This window comes from Schistocerca gregaria, chromosome 4 (genome assembly GCF_023897955.1).
Source record: "Schistocerca gregaria isolate iqSchGreg1 chromosome 4, iqSchGreg1.2, whole genome shotgun sequence".
Taxonomy (NCBI): Eukaryota; Metazoa; Arthropoda; class Insecta; order Orthoptera; family Acrididae; genus Schistocerca; species Schistocerca gregaria.
This window is the reverse complement of record NC_064923.1, coordinates 542,632,686-542,649,383: the sequence shown is the minus strand read 5'-3', so window position 1 is coordinate 542,649,383 and position 16,698 is coordinate 542,632,686. Positions and strand designations below refer to the sequence as shown.

At 39.0% G+C, this 16,698-nt stretch overlaps 1 protein-coding gene across 1 annotated transcript in view; it reads left to right on the top strand.

Moving 5' to 3' along the window:
- The window catches only part of LOC126267799 (uncharacterized), a 387,883-nt gene that overhangs the window by 324,958 nt on the left and 46,227 nt on the right, over window positions 1-16,698 (top strand). Inside the window, exon 8 of the mRNA XM_049973103.1 lies at window positions 15,789-16,154. Within this exon, the coding sequence (XP_049829060.1) occupies window positions 15,789-16,154 (366 nt within the window). The remainder of the gene's footprint in view (window positions 1-15,788; window positions 16,155-16,698) is intronic.

Here is a 16,698-nt window from a genome sequence, read left to right as displayed (position 1 = left end):
ATGCATGTATCTCATTTCAGGCCCAGACGGATTGCAGTGCCAACATCAAAATCAAATTCACCACTTTCATGTGCATGGTGACCCTTCTGTATCTGTTCCCCCAGATTCTTGGATCCTGAGGGCAGGGCGGCCACAGCACCCACCAGAGGATGTCATCACGACATGTGGGTTGACCCTATAGAGACGGAGTCTTCGCTTTCTCTGCCTCATCTTGTCCTACCAGTGGAGCTGGACCTACCCATGCCACAGTGGCTAATACCGTCTACATTGTGGTATGGGCCTCAGGAGATGTATGTGTGCCCTTCTGGGCATTTTTCAGGGGATGTTTCCACCAGAGCAAAGGCTGGATGACAGGGTGCAACTGGAAGTCTAGAGCGGGGGGGGGGGGGGGGGGGGGGGGGGGGGGGGAGGAGAAATGTCACAGCATAAAGTCAAGCACCAGCATGCCAGTTGGGTATGTTAGAGCAGAGAAGGCTGTGGGCTGTGAGAAGTGAGAAGAGGTCAACCAATCACACACTGACCGACCACCCTTCCAGGGTGACAACACGACAGCAGTGTCTCGTAGGTGAAGAGGATATAAGTGCCGCACCCGACTGGTGCAGCTTCAAGATTGGCCACTTGGATAGCAGCATCAACATTAGCCACTTCGACAGCATTACAGGACAGACTTTTGTCACACTGACCGACCACCCTTCCAGGGTGACAACACGACAGCAGTGTCTCCTAGGTGAAGAGGATATAAGTGCCGCACCCGACTGGTGCAACTTCAAGATTGGCCACTTGGATAGCAGCATCAACATTAACCACTTCGACAGCATTACAGGACAGACTTTTGTCAGTTAGAAATCAGCAGTCACTGCAAAGATTGATTATTTTGTATGTTGCTCTTTGCTTGCAACATATCTGTGTAATTGTCGAACCGAGGTACTGTAATTTTCTTATTGTAATAAAACTCATTAATGTGAGTTGTTTGATTGTTTGTCTAGCAAACCGAGTAGGCAGGATTCCTAGACACAACTATCTCAATGTTTAGCAGAGTATTATGGAAAAATCTGAAATAAATCATTCAAGAACTGTTCAAGATTTTTGGTGACAATGTTTCTCCTTCCTGTATTAAGTATATATTTGTGTATTGTCTATATTTAAAAGCAAAGATATGGCTTACGTCCATTCAAATGTTCATTAGAATAATGTATAAAAATTTGAAATACATCAGTCAGGAACTTTCCAAAATTTTTGATAGTATATTAGCCTATGTCCATCTGAATGTTCATTAGAATATCATGTAAAAATTTGAAGTAAATCAGTCAAGATATTTTTGGTAACAAGGTTTCATCTTTATGAATTACATACATAGAATTATGTATTAAAAATGTACAGCCTGTGTCCCTCCAGATGTTCTTTGAGTATTGTGTATAAATTTGAAGTGAATTGGTCAAGAACTTCTCAAGATTTTTGGTAACAATGACTATGCCAGTTGGAATCTTCATTAGAGTACTGTGAAAAAATTTAAAGTGAGCTGGGAAGACATGATTTCCTGGAAAAGTCATAATGCTGGGTAAGAACCAAGGCACAAGGAGAAAAGGATAGAAAAGGGTGGGATGAACTGATGGAATCACAGAAGTAGTGGATTTCAACCTGAAAAGTCTACAGGAGATAATGCAGCACAGGAGAAATTGTTGTGCTGTAGATCATGGGGTCATGGTTACCAAGCGGGAAAGCGCCAGCAGACAGGCACATGAACAAAACACACAAACACACGCAGAATTACTAGCTTTCGCAACCGATGGTTGCTTCTTCAGGAAGGAAAGGGAAAGACGAAAGGATGTGGGTTTTAAGGGAGAGGATAAGTTGTCATTCCAATCCCGGGAGCGGAAAGACTTCCCTTAGGGGAAAAAAAGGACAGGTGTACACTCGCACACACACACACACACACACACACACACACACATATCCATCCGCACATACACAGACACAAGCAGACATATTTAAAGGCAAAGAGTAAGGGCAGAGATGTCAGTCGAGGTGGAAGTACAGAGGCAAAGAAGTTGTTGAAAGACAGGTGAGGTACGAGCGGCGGCAACTTGAAATTAGCGGAGGTTGAGGCCTGGCGGATATCGAGAAGAGAGGATATACTGAAGGGCGAGTTCCCATCTCCGGAGTTCGGATAGGTTGGTGTTGGTGGGAAGTATCCAGATAACTCGGACGGTGTAACACTGTGCCAAGACGTGCTGGCCGTGCATCAAGGCATGTTTAGCCACAGGGTGATCCTCATTACCAACAAACACTGTCTGCCTGTGTCCATTCATGCGAATGGACAGTTTGTTGCTGGTCATTCCCACATAGAAAGTGTCACAGTGCAGGCAGGTCAGTTGGTAAATCACGTGGGTGCTTTCACACGTGGCTCTCCCTTTGATCGTGTACACCTTCCGGGTTACAGGACTGGAGTAGGTGGTGGTGGGAGGGTGCATAGGACAGGTTTTACACCGGGGGCGGTTGCAAGGGAGGAGCCAGAGGGTAGGGAAGGTGGTTTGGGGATTTCATAGGGATGAATCCTTTCGTCTTTCCCTCTCCTTCCTGAAGAAGCAACCATCGGTTGCGAAAGCTAGTAATTCTGTGTGTGTGTTTTGTTCATGTGCCTGTCTGCTGGCGCTTTCCCGCTTGGTAAGTCTTGGAATCTTTGTTTTTAATATATTTTTCCCATGTGGAAGTTTCTTTCTATTTTATATAGCCGAAGTTTTTACCTGATGAAATATTGGCCATTTGCACTTCTGTGAGCTTTCTAAGCAACCTAAGCTATGATTTACAAAGAGCAGCTAGCAAATGTTAGAATGATTCAAATAAGGGATGAAATTTTCCAGACATGAAATCTGTATTTTCATTGTATTCATGTGAGGGTTGTCACACTTCCTGCAATCTGCCAAACAAAAACTTTTAGTGGTCCAAGAGACTCATTCTCAGATCTGATTGCTATGCAGGATCTCTCAGAACTAATGTACCAAAGAGAGGCCACATTATGTTTGTCAAAATTGTATAAGGAGTGGTCTTTACTGAAGTTACGTGTACATGCAGCGCCAATATGGGGAAGGCAAATGGCAAAAATGATGTATCACTGTCAGAGATTGCAACTAAAACCTCCTGCTTCAAGCCAAGACAGAGAGCACTGCATTGTTATGCAAGTTGAAATGGCCTTTCTTTGTTTGTGGCTACATGCTGAAACAAACATTCCCGAGTAAAATTAATTTATCTCTAAAGGATACCTGAAAGAAAAAATGTAGGTTCTTCCTTAGCAAGATGAAGTCATGAGGAGAGCTCTTTGGTTTACTGTAGTGGACACAATGGGATTCTGGTGAGCAATTCAAGTTGCAATAAAATAATTGATATACTAAATTGTGAGTGTTGACTGCTCACTACCAACCCTCAGTAACCTGTTAACTACAGTGGTGATCCCAAAAGCGGTGGACTGTTCATTCTTTCAAGATGCACACTGCATGTTACAACAATGAACAAAGGCCTACTCTGGCAAACTTGCTTCACCAGACGCAATAAAGCTGTTCCATATGTGTCAAAGCAGCTAACAATAAACTTCATTCAATCATCATTTCATCCACAATAGATGCAACAAGATGGTCAGTTTCCACCACAATGGGGTTTGTGCCACCTGCCACTCAGCTGTGGTAACAATGCATAATCTATAATGATTTCTCTAGTGTGTCAGTCTACAATGCATCCTTCATGCCTGCTGCACTTACCACAAATTGTCCGCAGGAACAGGGTACCTTGTCTGACAATTCTGCTTCTGTGCTGGTACATAACCTCTCAGCCATGCTGGTTGAGAAACCATTATGTGGTCTCAGGGCTAGAACGATGCTTGCCTCAACCTTGCTACCCCTCTGGTTTTTGCAGAAAATATTATGTGCTCTGGGTGCTCATGTGCGCTGGGCAATGCCCAGATGTCTCCCTGCAAATAACAGGCAGAACATTACAAATTCAACAAGTGCTTAGTGATCAGACAATTAAAGTGGGTATGGTGTCTAAACTTCTGGTGTTCATCTGGATAAACCTCAGACATGATTTAATATCGTAGAACTAATTCTGTATTGCTAATACATTTAAGATGATACACTCAAGTTTGATGCTGTTCTCTATAACTTAGTTGAAACTTCACATCTCTTAAGTGATTTAATTGCTTCTGCACCAACCCCAATTACATCTGAGATTATTACACTACTGCTATTGTCATGTGTGGCCCAAAGACTGGATCAACAAATCAGCTGTGTGCTTTATGAAGAAGTGCTGGAACATAGAGATCCATTGCAGTTATGGTGGCATTTTTGAAGTGCAATGAATTCTTGCATCTTTCCTGACCACACATTATGGAGGATTGGGTTGCTAAAACTACCATCATCACTATGAGCTACATCAATTTCTCACAAGCAAGATGCTATTGGCATAAAACTACAATTGGCTGATAGAATTTATGCTGTTTCTAAGTTGGATAGTATTATGCAACAGAAGAACTGCCATCTTTCTCTCTCTATGAAGCCCACCACAGTGTTCCAGCAGTTACAGTATGGTTCTAGAAAAGTATGAGCTCTCAAGATTTTGAGCAGAGACTGCTTCATGAAGTGTTAGGCTCCATGGGACACACTTGCTGTAGTGATCTGTTAACTAACTAAGAGGTGATAAAAGCTGCCAACTGAACATTGTGCAAAGTCATTGCTCCCAAGTCCGTTACTGTGTGTGTGTGTGTGTGTGGGGGGGGGGGGGGGGGGGGGCATGCAAATAACTATGGTACCTCCACACTCAGGCAGATATGTTCGTATCACCCAAGGTTTGGCAGGAGAGCAAGAAAATGCATTTTTCCATGCTCTACAATTCCCAATGCAGCACCATGACCATCAGAGATTTAAAATACAGAAAGACTAACATAAGGAAGGTATGGACTTTGCATTGTAGGATGGACACAAACCCCAAGATTTTTGTGTGTGTCAAGTTGTCAGGGTGCATTTCATAATTGAGACAGGATCATCTGTCAGTGCAGTTCCAATGGACAAGTTGTGTGGTTCCATAAAAAGACAGGGCTTTTCATTAGGGTGAGTAATGACACACTGGTATGGAACTATGGAATTACACCTTTAACTGGGAGTTTGGGGTGTTCACAGCACCCCAGATGTAAAAGTTTACTGGTATTTAGTGAAGCATGTTGGTCACACCGTTGAGTGCCTTTTTAGCTTTGTTCATAGGGATGCACATTGTTGCAAAACCATTGTTCATGTTTTTAAAAGTACACAACACTGTACACAACAAGTTTTAAATGCTGGTGTGCTGATGTCACCCCACCTACAAAGTAGTGCAATTTTCTGTGTTGAGCTGTGTACAACCTGGTGTCATATGAGGAGGAGCAAAAACGTCTTAGAAGGCTGTTGGAGGAAATTTTTAATGAAGGTGAAGACTGTGAGATTCCAGAGATTGAAGATTCGGATGGCAATGAAGATGAACAGTGTGAAGAAAGTGATCATGCAAGTGCAAGTGATCAATCTGATGACAATGCTAGTGAAGATATGGCTTCATCCTTTCCAACAACATTGGAGAGGTTTATGCTTGGTAAGGATAAAGTAACTAAATGGATGACTACACCTAAGCCTAATAATATCAGAACAAGGAAGCGAAATATAGTAACTCAGTTTCCTGGTACCAAATTAATTGACCAAGAGTGCTGTAGAATGCTTTGATGTGTCCATAGATGAGCAAATAATTCACTCAATAGCAGAGTGCAACAACCTTTATATTGATTGCATTGAGGCCTTCTACAAGAACAAAAATAGGTGCAGGAAAATAGATGAAATAGAAATGTGATCTTTCATTGGACTACTTATAATTGCTGATTCTTATAGAGCAGCTAAAATGAATTTACAAGAACTGTTTTCTTCACAGGGACTAGGAGAAGAAATATTTCACACTACTATATCACTTGACAGATTTTTGTTCCTTGTGAGGTGTTTGAGATTTGATAAGATTCATGGATAGAGGGCTATGTAATGAACTGGATTAAATGGCTGCAATACGGGAAGTATTCACCTTGTTCAACGAAAATGCAGAAATGCATACAGCCTTGGATGTTACACCATGACTGATGAACAACTGATTCCCTTCAGAGGTAAATGTTCCTTTTTCGTGCATATTCCTAACAAACCTGCTAAGTACGGAATAAAAATACAGACATTATGTGATGCTTGGTGTACATCTCAGATGGAAGTCTATGTGGGAAAACAGCCTGAAGGGCCATGCCAAGTTTCTAATTCAGGAAAATTCATCATTTTGAGACTTACTGAGGGGATTCAAGGAACTGGACAAAATATAACAAAAGATAACTGGTACACTAGTATCTTGCTTGCTGAAGAATTACTGAAGAAATTACTGAAAAGCATCTGTGTATGTGCGGATGGATATGTGTGTGTGTGTGTGAGTGTACACCTGTCCTTTTTTCCCCCTAAGGGAAGTCTTTCCGCTCCCGCGATTGGAGTGACTCCTTACCCTCTCCCTTAAAACCCACATCCTTTCGTCTTTCCCTCTCCTTCCCTCTTTCCTGAAGAAGCAACCATCGGTTGCGAAAGCTAGTAATTCTGTGTGTGTGTTTGTGTGTTTTGTTCATTGTGCCTGTCTGCCGGTGCTTTCTCGCTTGGTAAGTCTTGGAATCTTTGTTTTTAATATATTTTTCCCATGTGGAAGTTTCTTTCTATTTTATTTACAATTTATGTGTTTAGATGATATGAAAAACACCTGCAGTAAATGTATCAATTCAGAATATACTTTCAGTGATGATGAAAATGTTCAGCGTTGAAATGTGATTTTTTTCCAGACTTTTGACATGAATGATTTTTTCAAGTTAGATAAATATGCCTGTTGCTCTGTCAGTTAACTTCTCTGTATAATTTTAAAATGGTTAAAGCTTTTCTTATTTGATTAATTTGAAAAATAGTATGTATATGAACATTTGAAACCATTTCACACCTGTTATTGATTTATCAGTTTCACATAATTATAAGAGTACCTTAGAGATTAAAATTGTACTTAAATGAATTAATAAAATATCAATGCAATGTTTATTGTATAATAAACAATATAAGACAAAAATCAAAACCTCAGTATCGTATTTATGTAGGGTGCTGCGAACACACCACATCCATAGTTATGTTATGAATGCTCGCCTCCCAAGTTAGAGGTTAACTGTAGATTTACCATTGAGATCAGTTTTGGAATAGGATTTTGTAGTGGCAGAAGTGTCAGTGCTGATTATTTGCGCTGAATTTCACATCATCAGCATTTATCATTAGATTGTGTTACAGGAGTGCTCAAGTAAAGTTAGATTGGCCTGACAAAAATGGGTTTCTCACATAAAAGAGAATGTTGATTCACTGCATAACTCAGTAGTAGAGAGGACGTTTCACTCAAGGTTAGAAGTTTAAGAAGTGATATCACTACTGTGAACAACAAATTGACAGAGGGAGAGCAGCATAAATCCATGGTAGCTCAAGAAAACATAGAATTAGGAAGCAAGGTACATCGTCACCAAGCAGAGTTATTTGCACTGTGTCAAAGAATTTCAGAACTTCAACAGAAGGACCAATGACCTCCCCAGACAGTAGAAATGACAATGGGTACTCCAGATCAACATTTCCTGCAAATACTAGTTAGTGATGTGAGGTGTAATAATAAGACAACCAGGATCTCAGCTGTGAAGAATTAAACACGCAAGACATATGAGAGCTGAAACACCTTAAGTAGAGTTGTGCAGGGCACTAATCACACATTCATACTATGAACGGCTATCCCTACTCACACAAAAACAGATAAATTAGCACTGGACAGATGTCAGGCTGTGGAAATATTATTGATGACCTGTTGCAAACTGGAGCAGTGAGGTCTTCAGCCAGCAATCAGTCATCTCCTATATATTTAGTACAAAAAAAAAAGACAAATTTTTCATTTGTACAGTGATTATCACACGCTTAATTCATGCACTGTACCAGACAGGTACTCTATTCCAAATTTATAAGATTTCTCTCAAGCACACGCTGGAACAAAATGATCCGTTGTTATAGATTGGAGAAAAGCACACCATCAAATACATATGGCACCAAGAGGTAATCTGAAAATGGCTGTTACTACCCCTTTTGGGCTTTTTGAGTTTGTATGAATGGCTTATGAACTTGCAGGGATTTATTGACTCTGTTTTGAGGGAATTCACCCTCTCTTTTGACGATATTCTTGTTTCTTCATACTCTATGATAAAACAAGATAGACATTTAGATTTAATTATGAGGACTTTTTAAGATCATGGCGTAGTTATAAATGAAGAAAAGTGCCAACTCAGGAAGAACAAGGTGACATTTTTAGAGCATTTTATGGATAAGTCAGGGGTTAAACTCACTGCTGGAAGATTGTGGTGATTAGCTCAATTACAAGGCCAATGAGCTTCTAGGAGCTATGAAGATTTCTTGGTACCATTAATTTTTGTAAACAACGTCTACCACTAGCAGTGCAGATTCAAGCTCCCTTGACAGATAAACTCACTGGCAAAGACAGCCACAGCAAATATGCTCTCATGTGGACTCCTGAAATGCAACAGGCTTTTGAGAATATAAAGGACAGTATATAACAAGCAATTGACATTAGTCACTCTGATGTAGGTGCACATCCATCCATCGCAGCAGATGCAAGTGATTTAGCCATTTTCACTCTTTTGCCCCAGCAAATCAATGGAAAACAATAACCCCTATTTTTTTCTCAAGAAAGCGTACTGCTCCTCAGCAGAAATGGTCAGCATTTTACCACAAATGAAGCCATCAGTTTCTTCAGAGTGGCTATTAAATATTGTGAATTTATGATATTTATGGACTACTGACCTCTGGTGGAAGCAATCAAGAACCCTAGCAAGGAATGCCGCCATTGGCACTTCTTGCACGTGGACTTAAATAGCCAATTTTCTATGGACCTAGTCAACATCAGCAGTGCTGGCAATGTGGTTTCGGATTACTTCTTTAGAGTCAGTTCCCTATCTATTGACCTCAATTTCCAGGGTCTAGCTATAGCACAAGGTACAGATGAGGAACTCCAGAAATTGTTCAAAGACAATACTACCAGTGTGACATTGGAGTGCAAGTATGTAGACACTTAACAACAACACATCTGACTGTTTGTACCTAAGGGTTATATAATTTTTATCCACTTACACAGGTTATCCCACCACAGATTCGCCCATCTATCAAACTTATGACTGGCCATTTCATTTGGCAAAATGTTAAAAGAGACTGTAGATAATGGACTCAAGCATGCATAGGTTGTGAAAGAAGTAAGACCCAGCATTTGAACAGTTTGATAAACCTTCAAGCCCATTACAACATGTATGAGTACATCTCGACTTGGTGTGCCCCCTTTCTATTTTAGGGGAATACAAATACATATTGTCAGCTACTGATAGAGTGTCTGTATGGGTATTCGCAATACATTTGACTGATATTACTGCAGAGTCCACTGCTAAAGCTTTTATTGATATGTGGCCTAGCTGACTCAGGTGCCAGCAGCTACTGACCAAGGCTGCCAATTTGATTGGCTTTGTTTACAAGCCTTTGCAGATTGTACAGCACGAAATATTTCTGCACACCTACCACACCTAAAGCAACAGATTGGTTGAGTGGTGGCACCGTACATTGAAGGCAGCCTTGACGCGTCATGGAGGAAATTGGACAGATATACTGCCTTGGATCTTCTTGGGAGTAATTTCTGTTTCTAAAGAGAATTTTGCAAGCTTCATTGGTGGAGATTATGTAAAGACAGAAGCTCACACTAGTGACAGAACTTGTTGAATTGGCAATAATACTGGACTCACACTTCTACCTGAAAAAGCACATGGCTCAGATCCACATCCCCTGCCTTGCAGTCATGGTGTAGGGCAGCGGGTGGAAAATTAAGTTATTATATTTCTTTTGTATTGCTGTTCTCAACACAGGCTCTGTAACTACAATGTTCGCAACCTGAAAGCGATTAGCAAAAACATGATGCTTGTACTTAGAGTTCACTGTGCCCACTCTGATGGAGACTTTAAGTAATTTATTATTGAAGTTCTTTACTCTGAGGATTTAGGATGTCTGGGATTAATAGAAAATGCAGTTCATTATAACCATATTCACTGTATTCTGAAAACGATAAAGTGTAAAATTCCAGGCAAATAATTACCCATATCAGCTATAGTACTATCAGAGCTATAAAGAGTATATTGCATGGATCCTATTATCCCTAGATAATGAAACTGTTCAATAACCGTTATTGATGTAAATGTTCAAAGTGAATGCTCACCAAAATTTGATGTTAACACTCATCAAATGCCACGCTAGTAATGGTAGAAAGTCTGTCCTGTGGTGACACATGAAAATATGACATATGCAAACTGAGAATAAATCACTGAATTCCTTTCATTATTAACTCTTTACCCCAATGTGAACTCATTAAGTGCATATCGAGTTATGTAATACAGCATCCAAGGCTGTTCTTTGCAACTGCACAAATGCGACGTGGCTTCCAACCCGGAGTGCGCACTTATACAAATCTAGAAGAGAACTGGTGCCTTACTCTAGCTCGCACGCTCTTATTTATATAACCACAGTGCAGACTGCTGAAGGTGCAGCCAACAATATTTGCCTTACTGACTAGCCGCTGGGCTAATAAAATACCACTTCAAGTTACTAAATAATTAAATGCTTCATTCACTGAAGGCCAATGAAGCTCTAGATTTAATTGTGCAATCAGCACACAGGTAAGCATCTATAATAAAATTCTAATGTGGCTAGGTTAAACACTTTTGGCGAGAGAATTATTTTAGTTGTACTGCACGCAATAGGTGAGCCCTGAACTTGCCATTTGGAGAGACGCTACAGCTATAGTTTTATAACTAACTTTTTGAAACTTCTCTCATCTTTGTTATTATATTGTATCTCCATTCTACCTAAATCTAAACATCCTTTAGCTAATCACTTACTTAATCTATCTTACTTCCTAACTTTTAGGACACAAAAACAGAAAATCATGAATTTCAACCAAAATATTACTTTATGAGATCCAGCATGCTGTTTCCAGTAAATTACAATGAAAAAGGAATTGGAATATAAATATTGAAGTTTCTAGCTCCTTCCTGTTGAACTGATGATTTTTACGTAAAACGTCCAAATTTCTGAAACTGTTTTAAGTTACCAAACTGAAACTTAACACAATATTATTTCAGCATCATTCCTGACATGCTATCAACTTTTCAGATTATTTACATTACTTTTAAGGTATTGTGCAACATTTGTGATGTCATAGCTGGTTACAGCAGAATAGGCTGGCACACAATGGAAAGCATATGAATTTTATATGGCGTGAGTAAGCTGCTTCCCTACATCACCCTCTACTTAATTTTTTTAAATGTAAATGAAAAAAAAGTGAATAACAATAAGGGGAGCAAGAGTACAGCTTAGCTCTCTAAAAAATGAAAGAAATTGAAATTTAAGCATTTAGAAATATTAAAATAAAACTTATTACCTGCTTCAATTATATAGATTTCTAGCATGATCACTGCCTCTTAGTCAAAATTGCAAAACTGATAAGAACACCTATAAAATATGTAAATTAGGCTAAATTATTCATTAAACAGGTATTAACTGGATGGAATGATACTGCTTAGAAAATCACTCAAAATTTTAAGCAGTTTCAAAAAACAATGAAACAATTTGGCATATATACATTGCCTCAAATACCTAAACACATAAACATGTGAAATTATGAAAATGTCTGGCTCAAGTTTCACTTAATTAGGTGAAAATCTTGTAGTTTTTTTTGTTGTTGTGGTCTTCAGTCCAGAGACTGCTTTGATGCAGCTCTCCATGCTATTCTATCCTGTGCAAGCTTCTTCATCTCCCTGTACATACTTCTAAATCTGTTTAGTGTACTCATCTCTTGGTCTCCCTCTATGATTTTTACCCTCCACGCTGCCCTCCAATACTAAATTTGTGATCCCTTGATACCTCATAATATGTCCTACCAACCGATCCCTTCTTCTAGTCAAGTTGTGCCACAAATTTCTCTTCTCCCTAATTCTTTTCAATACCTTCTCATTAGTTACGTGATCTGTCCACCGTATCTTTAGCATTTTTCTGTAGCACCACATTTCGAAAGCTTCTGTTCTCTTCCTGTCCAAACTAGTTATCGTCCATGTTTCACTTCCATACATGGCTACAATCTATACAAATACTTTCAGAAAAGACTTCCTGACACTTAAATCTATACTCAATGTTAAATTTCTCCTCTTCAGAAACGCTTTCCCTGCCATTGCCAGTCTACATTTTATATCCTCTCTACTTCGACCATCAGCAGTTATTTTGCTCCCAAAATAGCAAAACTCATTTAGTACTTTAAGCGTCTCATTTCCTAATCTAATTCCCTCAGCGTCACCCAATTTAATTTGACTACATTCCATTATCCTTGTTTTGCTTTTGTTGATGTACATCTTATATCCTCCTCTCAAGACACTATCCATTTCGTTCAACTGCTCTTCCAGGTCCTTTGTTGTCTCTGACAGAATTACAATGTCATCAGTGAACCTCAAAGTTTTTATTTCTTCTCCACGGATTTTAATTCCTACTCTAAATTTTTCTTTTTGCCTTTACTGTTTGGCCAATATATAGACTGAGTAACATCGGGAACAGGCTACAACTCTGTCTCACTCCCTTCCCAACCACTACTTCCCTTTCATGCCCTTTAGCCTTATAACTGCCATCTTGTTTCTGTACAAATTGTAAATAGCCTTTTTCTCTCTGTATTTTGCCCCGGCCACCTTCAGAATTTGAAAGAGACTATTCCAGTCAACATTGTCAAAAGCTTTTTCTAAGTCTACAAATGCTAGAAACATAGGTTTGCCTTTCCTTCATCTATTTTCTAAGATAAGTTGAAGGGTCAGTATTTCTTCATGTGTTCCAAAGTTTCTACGAAATCCAAACTGATCTTCCCTGAGGTCAGCTTCTACCAGTTTTTCCATTCGTCTCTAAAGTTCAGCCGTGTCTTATTAAACTGATGGTTCGGTAATTTTCACATCTGTCAACACCTGCTTTGTTTGGGATTGGAATTATTATATTATATTATTATATTATTCTTGAAGTCTGAGGGAATTTCAGCCGGTCTCATACATCTTGCTCACCAGATGGCAGAGTTTTGTCAGGACTGGCTCTCCCAAGGCTATCAGTAGTTCTAATGGAATGTTGTCTGCTTGCTGGGCCTTGTTTCGGCTTAGGTCTTTCAGTGTTCTGTCAAACTCTTGATGCAGTATCATATCTCCCATTTCACCTTCATCTACATACTCTTCCATTTCCACAATATTGTTCTCAAGAACATCACCCTTGTATAGATCCTCTACACACTCCTTCCACCTTTCTACTTTTGCTTCTTTGCTTGGAACTGGTTTTCTGTCTGAGCTCTTGATATTCATGCAAGTGGTTCTCTTTTCTCCAAAGGTCTCTTTAATTTTCCTGTACACAGTATCTTTCTTACCCATAGTGATGTATGCCTCTACATCCTTACATTTGTTCTCTAGCCATCCCTGCTTATCCATTTTGCACTTCCTGTCGATCTCATTTTTGAGATGTTTTTGTTCCTTTTTGCCTGCTCCATTTACTGCATTTTTGTAGTTTCACCTTTCATCAATTAAATTCAGTATCTCTTCTTTCACCCATGGATTTCTACTAGCCCTCGTCTTTTTATCTACTTGATCCTCTGCTACCTTCACTATTTCATCTCTCAAAGCTACCCATTCTTCTTCTACTGTATTTCTTTCCCCCACTCTTGTCAGTCGTTCCCTAATGCTCTCCTTGAAACTCTCTACAACCTCTGGTTCTGTCAGTTCAGTTTTAATCTGCAGTTCATAACCAATAGATTGTCGTCAGAGTCCACATCTGCCTCTGGAAATGTCTTACAATTCAAAACTTGGTTCCTAAATCTTCGTCTCACCATTTTATATTCTATCTAAAACTTTATAGAGTATTTCTAAGCTTCTTCTATGTATACAACCTTCTTGTATGATTCTTGAACCAAGTGTTAGCTATGATTAAGTTATGCCCTGTGCAAAATTCTACCAGGGGGCTTCCTCTTTCATTCCTTACCCCCATTCCATATTCACCTAGTATGTTACCTTCCCTTCCTTTTCCTACTATCGAATTCCAGTCATCCATGATTATTAAATTTATTTCTGTTTATTTTAAAAGTATAGTATTGCTTGTAAAAGTCCTTTAACTGTTTAAAATAATACATTATTTTTATGTAAATCAACGTAAAATCATGCATGTATATTTTTTACAAAAGTGAAATAACAAAGGCTGCAATTGATTTCTGAGTGTTGGTATGCACCTACTGGTTTTCGTACCATCACTTACCACTTGGTGAGAAATTCTTAAAGGCTATTCGTTCTACAATCATTAGCATTTTGCATCACAACTCTTTTTACCATTGAGTTCAACTTCATAAATCACATGTAAGCAATGATTTTACTTGATATCAACACAACGGATTGCATACTGATAGTCAATGTGAGAGGGTGTTAGTACTTCACTAAGGTTGGAGTTCACTGCTGCCTTGCTTAGTAGGCTCAGAATTGTTTTATTAGAGTTACCAATTACTAAGAGTTGCAGTTCACAGGGATGTGTACAGGCATTGGATCGAAAAGAAACTAGAACTACTTTCATGCATGTTGATGGGCAACAGGGAAGGGTTATCCTGCTTGGTGTTTCTTGTGCACTGTAATTTGAATCAGTTTTCCAACTGTCACCCATGCTAAAGTGCCATTTACGTTGTGGAGTTTGTTCCCATCAGTTCTGTTTTACATGTTATATGATTCTTATGTAATGTGTCATATGTTTTGGAAAAAAGAAATCCTTTTCATTTCCTCGCCAATATAATCCTTGTGGTGTATGTATAACAATTTTGGTTGAACTTATACTTACCTGTTTAAACATTTTGAGATTATGTCTGTGTTCAACAGAATAAATGCTGCTATACATGTTTTGCCTTGATTTATTAAAACACCTTATGTATCAGTGTACATCCTTGTTTTCATGCTAGTGGGGCCATTCTTCCTCCTCCAGTCCTGTTAACATTTATAATAACAGTATGCTAACTGTAGACATACTTTTCCAACACAAATTGCATTTATTCACTTGCACAGACAAAGCATCAAATCATTAGTATCATATTACTGAGGACTAAGCATTAACAGATCATCTTAATGAGATAGGAGCTCATGGCTTGGTTGGGAAATTGCTTTCTATTTTTGCATGAGTTTGAAGATTTTGTCTTTCTTTAAAGCTTGTATTCCTTAAAAAATGTGCAGCTGGAAATTGTTGATCACAGTGCTTTACACTAATTAAAATACACATTTTGTCACAAGGTGGAAAGAATAATTTTTGAAGATAATACGACTATATGCTTAAAATGTTAATCTGTATATTGCACATATTGTTGGGACATATTAATTCATTTATAACATAATGCTATTGCAGAAAAAGTGCTTCAAAGTAAATTATTCTTACACCAGTCACACATCTGCAATTAATGTCAAAAGAGAATTATCCATTTGCTTTATCCTTTGCTTTAAGGAAGAAAGCAAAAGACAAGCCATAAATATTTTATTGCTAACATCAGTATTTGTATCAGTAATATCACTTCAGTGTGCAATTAACAAATATTAATTTTTCCCTTTCATGAAGTCAAAAGAAATCATCGAAATCAAGACACTGCTGTCACAACTGCAGCAACAACAAACATGTTTGGAAGGGAGATTGGGTGTGGAGCCATCACAGTTTCCTGAAATGGTTATGGCTGAAGAAGACTATACAAAACCTGTTGCAATAGGGCCTGGTGCTCGACCTTCTCCTTCAGAACTGCAAGCTGCAATCTCCTCTCTTCAAGACAAATGTAAACTTAAAGATCATATGATAGGTGCTATGGTGGAAGAGCTGCGAGCTCGTGCCCAGAGTGGCATATGGAATGAGCTGAAAACACGAATTGCATCACCAGAATTGCCTCAGCCAGACTACACACGATCACAAGTTGTTGAGTACCTTACACCTGAAGTAAGTACCCTTTCTTAGTTGACTAAAATTTATCAAGTTATGAAATAGATGATCTCTGCTTTTTCAGAATAAGACTTTTTTATTAGTTTCGACTCAAGAAGAGGAAGAAGTTGTTGTTACTGTGGTGGTCTTCAGTCCTGAGACTAGTTTGATGCAGCTCTCCATGCTACTCTATCTTGTGCAAGCTTCTACATCTCCCAGTACCCTGCAACCTACATCCTTCTGAATCTGCTTAGTGTAGTCATCTCTTGGTCTCCCTCTACGATTTTTACCCTCCACGCTGCCCTCCAATATTAAATTGGTGATCCCTTGATGCCTCAGAACATGTCCTACCAACCGATTCCTTCCTCCTGTCAAGTTGTGCCACAAACTTCTCTTCTCCCCAATCCTGTTCAATACTTCCTCATTAGTTATGTGATCTACCCATCTAATCTTCAGCATTCTTCTGTAGCACCACATTTCGAAAGCTTCTATTCTCTTCTTGTCCAAACTATTTATCGTCCATGTTTCACTTCCTTACATGGCTACACTCCATACAAATACT